A 16,698-nucleotide genomic window follows, 5' to 3' on the forward strand; every position below is an offset into this window, starting at 1 on the left:
GCATGTACCTGGGCACATCCCCAGTAGGGGGCGTGCGGGAGGCAGCTGAATCGATGTTTCTCTCTCATCGTGCGGGAGGCAGCTGAATCGATGTTTCTCTCTCATCGATGTTTCTGGCTTTATATCCCTCTCCCTTCCTCTCTGTAAAAAATCAATAAAATATATTTTAAAAAAAAAAGAATACTTTATCTCCATCCCAGCCCCACTCAACTCTGAAGGCCAACATCCCTCACCCCCGTTGTGTGGCACAAATGAATGCCGACTCCCTCAGCTGGGCATAGGCACCACCAGGGTCTTGGGACCCTCTGACCCTGCCAAAGTTGCCCTTTTGTCCCTATCTTTCTACCTAAGTGCCCACTGGATGAATGTGCTCTATGAAGGAATTTACTTGAAATATCTGCTCCTACAGCTCCTGGCATCCCCCATCTCAGCCCTTGGTTGCCCTGTGAACAGCAGTCCTCTCTGGACAGGCTGTGTCCCTGCGTCCCCACTGCCTGATCCGCCATCACCTTGTCCTCAGCATGGGCTGGGCACATGGCAGCACTTTCAGGGAGGGATCTGTCACACCCTGGAAGAATTGGAAACAAGGGAAGCCAAAGGGTGGTGAGGACAAGACTCTAAGGTAATTGACAGGGAACCTTGCTCACTGGCCCTGGGGCCTGCTGGCTCACACCCGCTTCTCCTCATAGATGAAGATATATGTGTATTCAAGTGCTCGGTGTCCCGTGAGACGGAGTGCAGCCGCGTGGGCAAGCAGTCTTTCATCATCACCCTGGGCTGCAACAGCGTCCTCATCCAGTTCGCTACACCCAACGGTACGTGACCCTTCTGTCCCGGTGGCACACGGAACACCCAGAGCCAGGAGGTCTTCGGTGCTGGGCCATGGCTGGTGGGGGCCTGGAGCTTAGTTAAATTATGGCCCATCCATCTGTCCCAGCAAAGGCTCCACTGTTGTTCAAAATCATATTTCTATGTAGCGATCTGTCCTCAGTCAGCACATCTTGGTTTCTAGAATGCTCTGCACCAGACTCTTCCTCACAGGCTCCTTTAGGTCCTTCTGGGCTTGGCTCATATGTCCTCTCTTCTAAGAGGCCTATTCTAACCACCTGGCTGGGCTGCACCCCAGGCCTCTAGGAGGAGCCTGTCGGGTGGGGTCTGGGGCCTGGCACTCCCAACAGCAAAGGAGGAGGGTGAGACGAAGTCCTGAGGCAAGCAGAGGCTCTGTTCTGAGTTCAGAGAGGTCATTGGAAGGTTCTAAGCCAGCAGTTCTCAACCTGTGGGTCGCGACCCCTTTGGGGGTCCAACGACCCTTTCACAGGGGTCACCTAAATACATCCTGCATATCAGATATTTACATTACGATTCATAACAGTAGCAAAATTACAGTTATGAAGTAGCAATGAAAATAATTTTATGGTTGGGGGTCACCACAACATAAGGGAACTGTATTAAAGGGTCGCGGCATTAGGAAGGTTGAGAACCACTGTTCTAAGCAGACCTGTCTGAGAGGACACAAGCAGACACATGAGGTTACTGAGGAGGGCTTGAGGTGGGGGGTGGGCAGCAGTGGAGGTGGTAGGATGCCTAGGGTGGGAGACTGCTTGAAGGTCTAGCAATAGGGCTTGGTCACTGCAGAGCAGAAATCAGTGGGTCTGGTGGGCGGCAGAGGCTGTGCAGGAGAGCCCAATTGGAGAGGCCACCTGCCCACGGCCACCACTAGCTCTCAGGAGCCCCTCCCTTGGCTCTGCCCCAGGAAGCGGACTTCTCATGGTCCAGACCAGCCTCCGGCTAATCATCCTTGTGCACTACACACTCTCCACATCCCCACCCCCCAGTTGCTGGCATTTTTCCTTCTACTTTCTATCTCTGATTTTGTTCTACCTTTTTTTACTTGTTACAAGTTAGTGGTCATCATTCTATGTTAATAAACGTAGTTAATTTTGAAGGCTGTATAACATCCAGTCATGTAGACCCATGGTGATTGGTTCTCTGACATGCTGCTATGTCCACTAAGGTCCATCAGTCCCCTATTGTGGGATATTGAGGTGATGTTCCTGTGTCCACTGCACTGCTGGGTGGACTTGCTGGGTGAATCCCAGAAATCTGTCGCCCAGCGTTGCAGGCTTGTGCCCTGCAAAGGCTCCAGCGATACTGTCCTTTGATGAGCCAGTGCTGGACCCACTGCTACCAGTCATGTGGAGCACACTCACCCCAGAGTACGAGACAGTTGCCTTTGTCAGCCACCAAGTGGCGGACTTGGCTACCCTTCTTTTCCTTAAGTTTCATCATTGCCTTTTAAAAAAAGAAATCACCAAGTTACACATGCTCAGTGCAGGAAAGTCAGGGTGTGCAGCTAGACGGAGGGTCACTGGCTCATACGAACCTTCACATCCCCAACACTGCCATGCGTGATCTAGCTTCCCCCTTCCAGATTTCTGTTCCTTCTACAACATCCTGAAATCCTGCCGGGGCCATACCCTGGAACGGTCGGTGTTCAGCGAGCGGACGGAAGAGTCCTCTGCCGTGCAGTATTTCCAGGTGGGTACATGTGGTCCCCGGGCAGACCACCGTCACCTGATGGCCCCCGGGAGGCTGCGCAGCACAGGGCAGGCCCACTTGGGTTCACGTCCTGGCTCTGCCCTTACTAGCTGTGTAACCTTGGGCAGGTTTCCTCCACTTGCTGGGCCTCAGTTTCCTCACCTGTGAAACGGAGATGCCAGGGCTTGTCTAAGAGGGTTGTTGTTGGAAGGACTCAAGAGCAGATGAAGTTTAGGTCCACAGATGTTTTGAATAATGAAAGCACAGATAGAATGTACCAACCATGTAAGGCATGCCAGGCACTGGTCCAAGCGCTTTCACACGTATGGAAGTGCTTGTGCCCTCCCAACAACTCTAGGAGGTAAGTACTATTATTGTCCCCATTTTGCAGATGAGAAAACTGAGGCTCAGAGAGGTTAAGTGACTTGCTCCAAGTCACACAGCTATTATGCAACAGAGCCAAGATGGGAAGCCAGGCCTGCCTGATGCCAAAGCCTGTGCCCCTGCCCAGGTGCCACGCTGCCTCCCGATCGCCTGTTGTCTTACCGAGAGACCCCACAGCACCTCACCCGCCTGGCGCTCTGAGTCCTAGGGTTCTGTTTGATCTACTCTGCTTCTTTGAGTTCCCTAAGATGGGTCAGTTGGCCCCAATTCCAGAACTTTGCCTGTGGTAAATCTTGAGTTCTGCTGGTGGATTCCAGGTCCAGATGGCATCCAGCTGTGTCCTTTGGCCACGTGACGTGGAGATGTCTGTGCTCGGGGCTGCCTCTGGCTCTCGCTCCCTTCTCCTGAAGTAGCCAGCAGCTGCAAGAGGGGTTGGGGCCAGCAGAGAGGGTACAGCCTCCTGCTGGAGGTTTGTGCCCAAGGTGGCCCTTCTTCTGTCTTGGACCAGCCAGGGACTCGGCCATTTGTGCCGTCGCGTGCCCTGTGCCATTGGCGTGTCTCTGTTCCAGTTTTATGGCTACCTGTCCCAGCAGCAGAACATGATGCAGGACTATGTGCGGACAGGCACCTACCAGCGTGCGATACTGCAGAACCACACGGACTTCAAGGACAAGGTAAGCAGGGCCTGCTCTGACTTCTTCTTCTTTCTCACACCGCTTCTCTCAGGCTCAGTGCCTGTCTCACTGTGGCAGTTACCTCCTCTCTCTCTTTTTTTTTTTTTTTTGCTTGCGGATTTTATCTTAAATTTTTTCGGATTACAAAAGCAAAATCTACTTTTTGTCAAAACTCAAAGAACCCAGCATGTATAATATAGACATGAAAGACTTCTGTCATTTCCTTCTAAAACAATCATTGCCCCAGCATATATATTTTAGAGTTACTTAATCTTTACACACACACACAATTAGGATTGTGTTTTACTTCATACTTTTCCTGCAAAATTCTTTTCCCCCACATAATGGTATGTCTTGGGACATATTATCAAGTCATGTGGATGTAATGTGACTATCTAGTTCCCAATTTTTTTTTTTTAAATTATGCAGTATACCCTAGCCAATTTGGCATGGTGGATAGAGCATCGACCTGCGGACTGAAGGGTCCTGGGTTCCATTCCGGCCAAGGGCACATGCCGGGGTTGTGATCCCCAGTGGGGGGCATGCAGGAGGCAGCTGATTGATGGTTCTCTCTCATCATTGATGTTTCTATCTCTCTCCTCCCTTCCTCTCTGAAATCAATAAAAATATATGTTAAAAAGAAATAAAAATAAAAAATAAATTATGCAATATCTTCTAATTTTTATTTTTTCGTTAATCCTCACCTCAAGGATTTTTCCATTGATTTTTTTTTTTCTTTAGAGAGAGTGGAAGGGAGGGAGGGAGGTAGGGAAGGCGGGAGGGGGGGGAGAGGGAGGGAGAGAGAGAGGGGAGAGAGAGAGAGAGAAAGAAAGGAAGAGAGAGATCGAGGTGAGAGAGATACATCGATTGGTTGCCTCCCTCAAGCACCCTGACCAGGGCTGGAGATCAGACCTGCAACACATACCTGACTCAGTGGATTGACCAGGATTGGAACCTGTAATGCTTCGGTCCGCAGGGCGACGCTGAGCAACCCCAGCTAGGGCCCTAGTTTCTTTTAAGATATAGTATACAGTGAGTCCTCACATTTTGTCGTCAATAGGTTCTGTGATTTTAAATGAAATGACATACAAGGAAACCAGTGTACCCTAGGCTAATTGTTACCAGCAAGATTTAGGTTTCTATGCCACCTTATCAACGTTAGAATGAACAACATTGAATGAAATGACGTTGAGGATGTGCTCTATGCTCATGATTAAAAAAAGAAAGAACAGTACAGAGTATCTATGTTCAGAAGTGAAAGTTTATTCCCTTCTCCTCCATTTTGACCCAAATGAGAGCTTGTGTTTTTCTCGACTTATCTTTGTGGGCTCTCAACATGATCCATGTAGATCTGCCTCTTCCATTGTCTTGGTCATGCCACCACCACCCCACCCCCAGCATCGCAAAGAATCCCCTCAGGACACTAAAGCCCCCTCAGCCCCAGGGCCTGACCCTTTATCCCGGGAATATGTCCTGGACACAGCAGCATGCCTGTCAGAGTCCTCCTGGGGTCCCCAGCTTCCTCCTGGCTGCTGGAGCAGTGCTTAGGGCCCAGGAAGTGCACTCCCCTTCAGCAAAGTCCATTCCAGCTCTCCTAGGATGCCAATCCATTTCCTGGTTCATCCAGAGCTCTGAGAGGCACCCCGAGGCCCTCCCACCCGACTATCACAGCGCCCCTCTGGCGCTCACTCTGTGCCTGCCGCTGTACCCAGAACAGCTCTGCTTTAGAAATCACATACATGTCATCATCAGGAACTTTTATCCTGATTCTGCTGACATGGAAGCAGTCAGACAAATCTGGAATGAGGGATGATCTACCACACGCTAGCCTGTATTCTTCCAAAAGATCAAGGCATGGGAACCAGCAGCCCTTGAGAGGGTGCCCAGCTGGCCTCAGGGCTCGGGCAGCTCACCTGCCCCAGCCCAGCCACTGGCTGATTCTCCTGGCTAGGGTTGGTACACAACCAGAACACACTGCCACCAACACCTCTTGGACTCCTTCCCCCCTGTGAGGGCTGTAGAATTCCCAGAAGGACACCTCTTTCTCAGTTGTTGCACCATTTTCTGGGGAGGACCACAGTACTCAGCCCAGCTGATTCAGAGGCCATAGGGCCCATGGGGTTGGGGCCAAGTAAACTTCCCTGGGGACTCCTCCCAGTACTCAGGAATGTCCTGTAGGGCCTGGGACTAGGGGCTGCTCAGCTCCTGCCCTCTGTGTGGACCTCAGTGGTCATGCTGCAGGGCTCAGAGGTGTCCTTTATCTACTGAGCACTCATTCCGAGAAACTGCAGGCTCACTTGTGACAGCCAGGTATCCACCATGCTGCACAGATAGTTCACAACCCAACCAGTTCTTCTTGAGTCAGGTCTGAGAGCACGTGATGGTTTTAACACCCTAGCTGTCTTCAGAAATCCTGTTCTACCATCTTCAGATCCAGACCTGGGGGCTCCCATGTGCTCTAGGTGGCTCAGAAACCAACCTATGGGCAGCTGGCCCATGCCAAGGGGAGGCAGGCTGCAGGGCTCTCAGCTGCATGAGTCTGCAGGGAGCCAGAGCCTGGCGATGTGATCACGGGGTCTCGTTCTCACTGCTCCATCCTTCCTCAGATTGTTCTTGATGTTGGCTGTGGCTCTGGAATCCTGTCATTTTTTGCCGCCCAAGCTGGAGCCAGGAAGATCTACGCGGTGGAGGCCAGCACTATGGCCCAGCACGCCGAGGTCAGTGGCCCACTGGAACCCCTGCAGTCCTCGTCCTTCAGCTATATGCCCGCTTTAACCTGGGAGCCCCCAGGAGACCTGACCCCCTGGCTTTAGGGGATTGTGGGGACATCACTTCTCCTTGGTCTTTTATCCCCAAAACCTGAGCTGAGGTGGTGTCCCCTCCTTAACTGGTAGTCACCTACTGGGTTCAGGGGTGATTTGGGGTCTTCAGAGGCTTGGTGGCCTTGTGCTTCAGGGGACTGTGCAGTCAGGTCAGGTGAGGTCTCAGACCTGGCCAGTGCCTGCCTCTCTGAACCCCACTTCCCACATCTGTGAAATGTGGGTAACAACAGGGTTTCATTTCATTAGTTTAAGCTGTCATTTTCTTTGTTCCTTTTTTTGCACTGAAACCTTCATTCACAAGGTTCAAAACCTAAAAGCCACAAAAGGGTAAACATTGACATTGCTCCCTTCCCCATTCCTTGCTCCCAGCCTCCTCATCAGGGGGAGAGGGACACATATGCAAGTTCTGCAGAGCTATTGGGTGGCTCCATCAGCAATGTGTACCCTTCTTCGCCTGCCGAGGTCTTATACAGCTGGTAACACCTGCTCTATTCCCTTAACAGTTTATTTGCTACTGTGTCATCATATGAAGAGCTTCCTTACTCTTTCTAATGGCCACAGAGCATCCCTTTACCCAGACGGACCACTGTGTTAGACACAGATTATCATCATCACTTAGGCTGTTTTTCCATCATTGCAGCACAAACATATGCTGTACTGAATGCCTCCTCATACATGTGTCACCTCTTCTGTGTGCAATTATGTTCATAGGACAAATTTCTAGCACTGGAAGTGCTGGGGTGGAGAGTATATCCAAGTTTAGCTTTGGTGGCTGTAGCAAAGCCTATCGTTCCCATCGTAACTCCCATTAGCAGTTGCCCTCTCAGGATTGATGGTGACATGAGGGATCCGGTAAGGCCCTGAGGAAGGACTGAGGCTGTGACTAATCATGGCTCTGGTTAGGGTGCCGATGAAGGAGGCAGAGGGAATTGGGTGGCCACATGGGGACAGAAGCCTTCCCTCCCCTGAGGATGCGTGGTGGATGAGTGGGTGCAGGGACCCCCGTGACCCCTCTGGCCCACCCACCCACAGGTCTTGGTGAAGAGTAACAACCTCACCGACCGCATCGTGGTCATCCCCGGGAAGGTAGAAGAGGTCTCGCTCCCTGAGCAGGTGGATATCATTGTCTCGGAGCCCATGGGCTACATGCTCTTCAATGAGCGCATGCTCGAGAGCTACCTCCACGCCAAGAAGTACCTGAGGCCTGGTGGTGAGTGTCCCTGCTGGCACGGGGCCTGGCACCAGGGGTGCACCCACCGGGGCCCCTTTGGGGCGCCCCTGGCTGCTACTCAGTGGGCACAGTTGTGGTTCAGCTCTCTGATGGCCTGTTCGATGGCCTGCGGGGCTAAGGGCATCTGGGCTTTCATGCTTCCCTTCCTCCTTCCCCCCCTTCCCTGTTCCCTATGCCCATCTTGCCCCAGACAAGGCCACACAGCCACTTGCCCAGCCCGCCTGGACAGGGTACTGAAGGGCTCCTCTCAGGTCCCCTGAGAGCCTCCAGGGTGCCTGCCATCTCATGCCCTGGTGTCTTGGGGATAGTGTCTGCTGGGAATGTGACAGATATGGAAGGTGTTCTGTGGTCAGCACAGAGGAGTGGACCTATCGTCTTCATTCCTCACCTGGTAACCTTGCCTTCAGCCAGGGAGATGGGGCAAGGGTCCGTGTGTTGCAGGGGCAGCTAGCTGTCTAGCATGCCCATCAGTGGCCTCTTGCTTGTGGCTCTGTGCCTCTCGTCCATGCTCCTAGGTCATTGGGTCACTGTTTACACCTACCCGTCTGTATCCCTGTGCATTTGTGCCCAGCTCTGGAGGGGGGATCTGTGATGTGTCCATTTCCTGGTTCAGGTTGTGTGACTTTGAGTATTTCTGTACAAGCAGGGATTGTGTGTATGCGTATGTGCATGTGGCACAGGAGGACCTGGCCAGGACAGGTGTGGGAAGCCAGCAGACTGGTGGCCCCAGGGTGGGCAGGGGGGTTGGTCTGTGGGGAAGCACCTATTTGGTCCTCTGACCTTCCTGGATCCAGGCTGCAGGGACCTGCCTTGGGCTTCACTTCTGGAGGTGGGAGGTGACTACCATTTCTCACAACGGTGTCCTGTTTCCCAGCTGTGAGTGGGAAGCCAGGCTTCGCTAGGGGGTTGTCTGGACCCACTTTCCTCCCATTCTGCCTTTAGGTAGCCAAGCCTGCTGGGGGGGCCGGGCCAGCAGAGTGGACTCCTCCTTATGGGACGTAAGGACAGACAGGAGTCAGGCTCTGGTGGGCAGCTGAACATTCTGCCCCACTGCTCACACAGCCTTCCCAGAGTGAGGCCTGGAGCCAGTGATGCCCCCACTGCCCTGCCTACATGAGTGTGTCTTCATTTGATCTCAGGAAGCTCTTTGGGGGATTGAAAAGAACCCTCTTCCCAGCTGTACACATTTAGGTGTCTTTAGGACTGGGGCATGATGCTCCAAGTGACTAGCAGACTCCTGGGCAGGCAGCCCAGCGAGTGGTCTCTTAGCCAAAGTAGACCATCTCCGCTCCCCGACCCCAGCCTGAATCCTGCTAGTGCCTTGACTCCCCCTCATCCCCAATAGGAAAAGGGAGGGAGGCCCACACCTGGAGCCCAGGTGACTCGGCCCTAGACTCACTGAGGCAGCCACTGGCCCTGACTCATTTGTTCCTTGAGTCACACAGATGGAGGACCCTGTGGCCCCTCCCATTTCAAGTCATGTGCCAGACCAGGGTGGCTAAAAGGCCCACCATGTCTGCCAGGAGCCTGGACAGTCTCAGCTGTGGGGATTCAGCTGACCCTCCACCCAGCCTCTGGCCTCAGCTGAGGTCCCGCCATAGCCTGGGGTTTAGCCTTTGTCCAGAGAACTTTTCTTTGCTTTCCCTGGCTGCATTTCCATGATGACAGCACCTAAGCAACACTGCATGGCTTATGGAGCAGGGCCCCAGGCGTCACTTGCTTACCCTGAGGCTCTGGTGGGTTCCTTCCTGTCTCCCAGCCCTAGTAATGGGACATAAGGACAGGCTCTCCTTTCTCCCTGGCTGGCTTTCTAGGTTTGCAGGGATAGTGCATGTCAGGTGCTCATTGGCCTCTGGCACAGTAGGTGCCCAGTACCTCTGCATTATACCAATGCATGAATGAATGGATGAATGAATGAGAGGCTGGGAAGGCCCAGGGTTGGAGGTCCTGGGGCCCTTTGGAGGCTCTGCCAGGCCCTGCAGAATGTCCCACCATGACGCCAGCACCCTCCGTGCCTCCCAGGAAACATGTTCCCTACCATTGGTGATGTCCACCTCGCGCCCTTCACGGATGAACAGCTCTACATGGAGCAGTTCACTAAGGCCAACTTCTGGTGAGTGCCCTGCGTGTCCTGCCTTCTCAGGGATGGCCCTGCCTCTTTTTTTCCTTATTCTCAGTAGGACCTGAAAGACTTGGGCTGGACGAGGGCCAGCTGGGAGAGAAGACAGGCTACCCACCTGCCTCTCTGCTGCTGGTGACCTTACTGTGGGGGTTGGGGCTTTCTGCAGGTACCAGCCATCTTTCCATGGAGTGGACCTGTCAGCCCTCCGAGGTGCCGCTGTGGATGAGTATTTCCGGCAGCCTGTAGTGGTGAGTGGGGCACCCAAGGTGCTATCACAGTTAGCACTGGGCATGGCACTTCTCTGGGGGGCTGGAGGGGGCGGGTCCTGTCAGTCCTTGTGCAAGCTGCAGCCCTAGGGACACCACTTTCTCTCTGAGCTCTCCCTTCTGCCCCTGAACAGAGTTCTCTTACAGATGTGTTGGGAATAAAGTGGCAATGCATATAGAGCACTTAGCACACAGTAAGCATGTAGCACACATGAACTGTTATTAGATGAATTGATCCTTGGTGAACTGATTTTATTTGACTGATTTTAATTATTGAACTGATTATATAGACCCAGGGTACACAAATCAAGAAAGTATAAAAGTGAAAACCCTTCCTGCTCCTGTCCCCAGACACAGTTCTCCTTCCAATAGGCAAACAATATATCATGTATATCTTTTGAGAAGTTTTATACCTAAATGTACATATACAAATGTATATATATACCTTTTTTCTCAAATTATATATAGCATATTCAACATACCATTCTGTCTTTCTCTGTGGTCAGAGAACATGCACTGTATGATTTTAGTCCTTTGAAATTGAGAGTTGCTTTATGCCCGTTATGAAGTTTCTTTTGGCTTATGTTCTACGTGTACTTGTTGAATACAGAGGTATGTTACTTTCAGATCCCATTTGTTAATCATGTTGGTGAAATCACTATCTCTATTATTACTGATTGTAGATATAATTATCCATTTAGTTCTGATACTTTCTGCCTTACATTTTTGGATACTACATTATTTTGTGCATACAGGTTTAGGATTATTATATCTTCCCGTTGGATAAGTCCTTTTATCATTATAAAAAGTGTCGCTACCTCAAGTGGTATTTCTTGCCATATGCCTTATTTCTGATGGCAGTTTAGCTACTTTGGTTTTATATTGGTTAATCTTTGTACAATATATATTTCTCCATCCTGCTTTCAACCTTTTTGTTTCCTTATCACTTGAGATTGGTCTCATGTAAGTAGCATGTATTTGGGTTTTTGTTTTTTAACAAGGTTAATGTTTTCTGTCTTAAGTGAATAGCCCATTTGCATCAAATGTAATTGCTGCTTTTTATGGATATAAGACTTTCATTTTACTATTTTTCTATTTCTCCTGTTATTTCTTTTTAACTCTTTTCTTGCCTTCTTTTAATACATTATAATTGTTTTTCCTTCTTGATGTCTTTCACTAGTTTTGAGAGACTCTTGAGCAGTATCTCTTTAAATACTTCCTCCGCACCATTTTCTTTCTCCTGGGGTTCTGGTTGCATGTACATTACACCTTTCACCATGTCTCAAGTGGTTCTTATATTCTTTTCTATATTTCCATATTTTATTCCTCAGTTGCTTCATTTTCATATTTTCTACTGATTTATCTTCCAGTTCCAATTCTTTGTTATGTCTAATCTGATTTTTAAATTCTTTTTATTTTTTATCTTTTTTTTTATTGATTTCGGAGAGGAAGAGAGAATTTCATTTCTCTGTGAAATTCTCCATATTTTCACCTTCCTTCTTGAACATATTAATTATAAGTCTTTGATCACTTTTAGTATTTGGATAAGTGTTGTGTTTTTGTTGTTTATTCTCTTGGTGTTTGGTTCTCATCCTTTGGTCCTATCTCTTGGTGTCTGGTTATCAAATGCCAAAATGCAAAATTGTAGATGCTCTGGATGATGTTTTTTCTTTCAAGGATTTGTTTTTTCAGACAAGATCACTTGGTCCTGTCATGCATTTGAGTGAGATACTTCATGGCTACTTTTCAGACTCTGTTGGTATATTTCCTGGGCATTAATTCTCAAACATTTTAACCTTAGGTTCCCTTTACATTCTTAAAAATGGAGAACTCCAAAGAACTTTTGTTAATGTGTGTTATATCTATTGATATACTGTCTCTGTCTATTGATATTAAAAACTAAGCCCGGCCAGTGTGGTTCAGTGGTTGAGTGTCTACCTATGAACTAGGACAGCGGTCGCCAACCAGTGGTGGTCCATGAGGTCCGAAAGGTTGGCGACTGCTAAACTAGGAGGTCTCGTTTGATTCCTGATCAGGGCACATGCTCAGGTTGTGGTCTTGATCTCTGGTGGGAGGCATGCAGGTGTTGGCCAATCAGTGATTCTCATCAATGTTTCTATCTTTCTCTCCCTCTCCTTTCCTCTCTGAAATCAATAAATAAACATTTTAAAAAAAACACACAGAAAAACAAAACCTAAGCCCAAGAAATTTAAAAATATTTATTAACTCATTTAAAAAAAACAACAGTCGTGAAACCATTGTCTATTAACATAAATAGCATTTTTAAGAACAAAAACTGTTGTCCAAAACTTTTCAGTGAGGATACTGGCATTTTAAATTTGGATTCCTCTGTTGTGATATCACAGGTGAGTTAAATGAATTTGGGCAGAAAACATCTGAGTCTTATTGTGAAAATAGTTTTGACCTTGGGTGCTTTGGAAGGAACCACACTTTGAGAACTGCTGCTGCTTTAGGGTGTAGCCTGCAGTGGTTTATGTGAGCCCTGGTTCTAACCTCCCAGCACTAATATGGTGCTGAACCTTTCCTTAGCTTTTTAGTGCCTTCTGCTTGGTCTCTTGTCCTCTAACCCCCACCCTACACACAGCTCAGGAATTGGCAAATGCCACAAAGTGAAATCACATGCAGCACATGCACCTTGTATTTCCACATTTCCTTTAGCACAGTGGTTTAGCATCTTGGCTCCTTGTGTCCCAACTGCCTTGGTAACCCTGAGCCCCCATTTTGCTTTCCCGACCCAGGGAAGCCGCCGAAAGGTCCCATATCGAGAGGGAAAGGCACAGGAAAAAACACCTCCCTTCTTTCTAGGATCTTGGCCCCCAAAGCCTTGGCTGCTGCTATTGCTCTCCAGTGCTTTCAAGCAACTGGGTTTTTTCCTTTGTATTTTATTCGGTTCATATAATTCTTGGCAAGAATGTAAGTCTGATAGAAAATCTGCATCGTAGCTGTGATTGGACATCAGCACACAGTTCTCTGACTTGCTTATCTCAGAGATCTTTCCCCGTATGTTCATAAAGAGCCTCTTTGTTGTTTTTCACATACAGCCTTTTATGGATGGGCCACCAGTTTAATTAGATGTTTCCCAGTATGTCACTACTATAGACAGTCTGTAATTAGATGTGTGAATTTGTACATGTGCACATCTATCTGTAGGTTGAACTCCTGGGAGTGGAAGTCTTTAATGCATATGAACACTTGTTATTTTGAGAGCTGTCATCTAATTGTCCTCCATGGTGTGGTAAAAGTTCATCCTCCTCCAGCATGTCTGACAAGGGCTAACTGGTTTGACCTGAATGTCCTGGAGGCCATGGCCAGACTCAGAGAGAAGAGCAGGACTCTCCCTTGCCTTGCTGGCCCCTGAGCTCGAAGCCAGGTCACCCTTGTGGTCTTTCCCAGGACACATTTGACATCCGGATCCTGATGGCCAAGTCTGTCAAGTACACGGTGAACTTCTTAGAAGCCAAAGAAGGGGATTTGCACAGGTACCAGCCCTCACGCCCCTCGTCCTGGGCCACTGCTGGCTCTTGCAGGCATTCTACTGCCCCAGGGCAGGCAAGTGGGCCAAGGTCTGGGACTCTGCACCTGGCCACCCCTCTTCTCTCCTACCAGCCTCTGTTCAGCTTCCCCAGTAATCACTGCCCTTTGCTTTCCAGGATAGAAATCCCATTCAAATTTCACATGCTGCATTCCGGGCTGGTTCACGGTCTGGCTTTCTGGTTTGACGTCGCATTCATTGGCTCCATGTGAGTTCAACGGAGCAGAGCATGCTGTCCCCAGCCCCTGGGACCTCTCTGCAGTTGTGAACCCCAGGCCTGGCTGGTTTGGATGCTGACTGGGAGCTGGGAGGGCAGGACAACCCTCCAGGTTCCCCTGTCCCTCCCAAAAGACAGTGAGAGATTGCCCTGAGCCAGAGACTGTTGTGAAAAGGGAGAGTGTCCACCTGTTTTGAGTGACTATCCTTCACAGGACCTGGTCCGTCTTTGGCATGTATGTCAGGGTGAACGAGCACCCCGTGACTGTGGTCTCCTTGTTGTGTATGTGTGTGGGCACGTGATTGGGACTACCTGGGTGGTCAGCCTGTCTTAGCTCCAGGGCCCCAGAAGACGTATCAGAGGGCAGACACCTGGGGAGAGCTCCTGGTGCACAGGGTGGTGGCTCCAGCCCAGTCAAGTTCATGCCTGTCCCTTCTTGGCAGAATGACTGTGTGGTTGTCCACGGCCCCGACGGAGCCCCTGACCCACTGGTACCAGGTCCGGTGCCTGTTCCAGTCACCACTGTTTGCCAAGGCTGGGGACACGCTCTCAGGGACATGTCTGCTTATTGCCAACAAAAGGTGCAAGCTGCCACCCTGGGCTGGGGGAGGAAGGGGTTCATCCACCCAGCCAGCTCATGGCCCTCAACCCCTGCCCTCTCTACAGACAGAGCTATGACATCAGTATTGTGGCCCAGGTAGACCAGACGGGCTCCAAATCCAGTAACCTCCTGGATCTGAAAAACCCCTTCTTCAGGTAAGATGGGCCCTCGGCCTGCATCAGGGGGAGGGGGCTTCTCCTGGCCTGCAGCCCCTTGGCCCTGCCCATGCGTCCGTCTCTGCTGCAGATACACAGGCACGACACCCTCACCCCCACCTGGCTCCCACTACACATCCCCCTCAGAGAACATGTGGAACACAGGCAGCACTTACAACCTCAGCAGTGGGATGACCGTGACTGGTGAGCAGGTCCCTGTTTGGGGGTATGTGTGGGGGAGCCACTTCCTGGTCACACCTACTAGCACTCCCTGGGTAAAGCTGGCAGTTCTGGTCCCTGGAACCCCTAACAGGACACTGTCCCCACCCCTGACATCTCCCTCTCTGGACACAGGGATGCCAACTGCCTACGACCTGAGCAGTGTTATCTCTGGCGGCTCCAGTGTGGGCCACAACAATCTGATTCCTTTAGGTGAGTGTCCCTGGGTCTGGGGAATGGGGGGAGGGTTTGCTGCCCAGGATGGCCCATGTGCTTCGGCCTTCTGTATCACCTTTTCCTCTTCCTGGGGCTCCTGGCTGAGGTCCTCATTCCTTTCTGCCTCGCTCTGCCACTGCTGCACTCCCCCTCCCTGCACCCTGGTGACAGTGTGAGTGGGAGTGCCTACCTCAGGCAGAACGTGGGCCTGAGCTGGCTGGGGGCGGTGACGCCGTCTCCCTTCCTTCCTCCCTCTGCTGCGCAGCCAACACGGGGATTGTCAATCACACCCACTCCCGGATGGGCTCCATAATGAGCACAGGGATTGTCCAAGGTAATGGAGGGGGAGGGTCACCTGGGTGTGAGCATGCTGACTGCTGGGCCACCCACTGGCCCTCTCGCCTGCTCTCTCTCTCCCTGTGACTCTGCTGTGGGGCTGGGCAGGCGAGGGGGCAGAGCTGTCCCTCAGTGCCCATGTCCTGCTCCACAGGGTCCTCCGGCACCCAAGGCGGCAGTGGCGGAGGCTCCAGCGCCCACTATGCAGTCAACAGCCAGTTCACCATGGGCGGCCCTGCCATCTCAATGGCCTCACCCATGTCCATCCCAACCAACACCATGCACTACGGGAGCTAGGCCCCTCCAGTGGGGAATGGACTGACAGCACCAGGAAACCAAATGAAGACCCTGCCCACCCATCCCTCTGCCCGGGCGGCTTTCACCCTGTACTGGAGAAGCCCAAACACCAGTCACAGTCCTCTTTGCTATGGGAACTTGGACACTTTTTTACACAACATTGCTGCCGCCGCTCCCACCCCACCATCCACCACATCTTGGCTCTGAGCGCGTGTCGCTGCCATATTTTACACAAGATCATGTTGTGGGAGCCCTGTTCCCCCCTCCTGCCCTCTCCATCCTGACCTGGACTTAACATCTAATGGAACAGGCGTGTCCAGGCCTGACAGCTGCAGGCCCTGCTGGCAGGTGGCAGGGAGCAACTAGCCCTGCCCAGTTCCCCGGCGCCTGCCCTCCCTTGCCTATCTCTAGTGGGAAGGCAGTCCTAGCTAGATGGGGCCTCCCCTTCAACTACCAGGCGTTGGTCACAATGGGCGTGACATGCTGCTTTTTTTAATTTTATTTTTTTACAAAAAAGAACCAGTGTCAATCCACAGACCCTCTGAAAAAACCAGGCCGGCCGGGCCGAGCCAGCAGCCCCTGTCCCCAACTCAGTGGCTCGGTGGTGAGGGGTGGCCCTGCCAGGTCTTCAGGACAAGGTGGGGCCAGGCTTGTGTAGCCCCACAGGCCCCTCACAAAAGGGTTCACCTCACACTTGAATGTACAACCCACCCCAGCTGTTGGGAAAGCCCTCCGTCCAGCCCCTGCCTCTTGCTGCTGTCCTGTCCCTGAGCCTGTCTGGGTCCCCCTGCCAAGAGCTAGAATAGGAGGCCTGTGGGCCTGGAGGGGAGGAGGGTCCCTGTCAGCCACTGGGGCAGACACAGAGAAACCTCAAGGACATGTCATGGAAGGCGTCCTTTCTCCTTGTAGCTGACATTAGGCCTGTGTATTTCCCTCCGTATTTGTAGATGCTCCAGTCCCTACTATGATGATGGCATTTTGGTCCCTTCTCAGTCTGGGAAGGGGCCTTGCAGGGATATTTCCCTCAAAAAAAAAAAAAAAAAGAAAGAAAAAACAAAATAAACAAG

At 51.1% G+C, this 16,698-nt stretch overlaps 1 protein-coding gene across 1 annotated transcript; it reads left to right on the forward strand.

Annotated features, from left to right (window-relative positions):
- Positions 1 to 689: 689 nt before the first annotated feature.
- Positions 690 to 16,690, forward strand: CARM1 (coactivator associated arginine methyltransferase 1; the record flags this gene model as incomplete). Its single annotated transcript, XM_006105953.3, has 15 exons — positions 690 to 815; positions 2,432 to 2,538; positions 3,492 to 3,596; positions 6,203 to 6,313; positions 7,451 to 7,628; positions 9,672 to 9,762; positions 9,938 to 10,019; positions 13,452 to 13,537; positions 13,709 to 13,798; positions 14,251 to 14,388; positions 14,474 to 14,563; positions 14,655 to 14,767; positions 14,918 to 14,995; positions 15,264 to 15,332; positions 15,489 to 16,690. Coding segments are annotated over 15 exons (1,607 nt in total), but the record flags the coding sequence as incomplete, so codon positions are not given.
- Between the last annotated feature and the right edge of the window lie 8 nt (positions 16,691 to 16,698).

The sequence above is a fragment of the Myotis lucifugus genome, unplaced genomic scaffold (genome assembly GCF_000147115.1).
Source record: "Myotis lucifugus unplaced genomic scaffold, Myoluc2.0 scaffold_738, whole genome shotgun sequence".
Classification (NCBI taxonomy): domain Eukaryota; kingdom Metazoa; phylum Chordata; class Mammalia; order Chiroptera; family Vespertilionidae; genus Myotis; species Myotis lucifugus.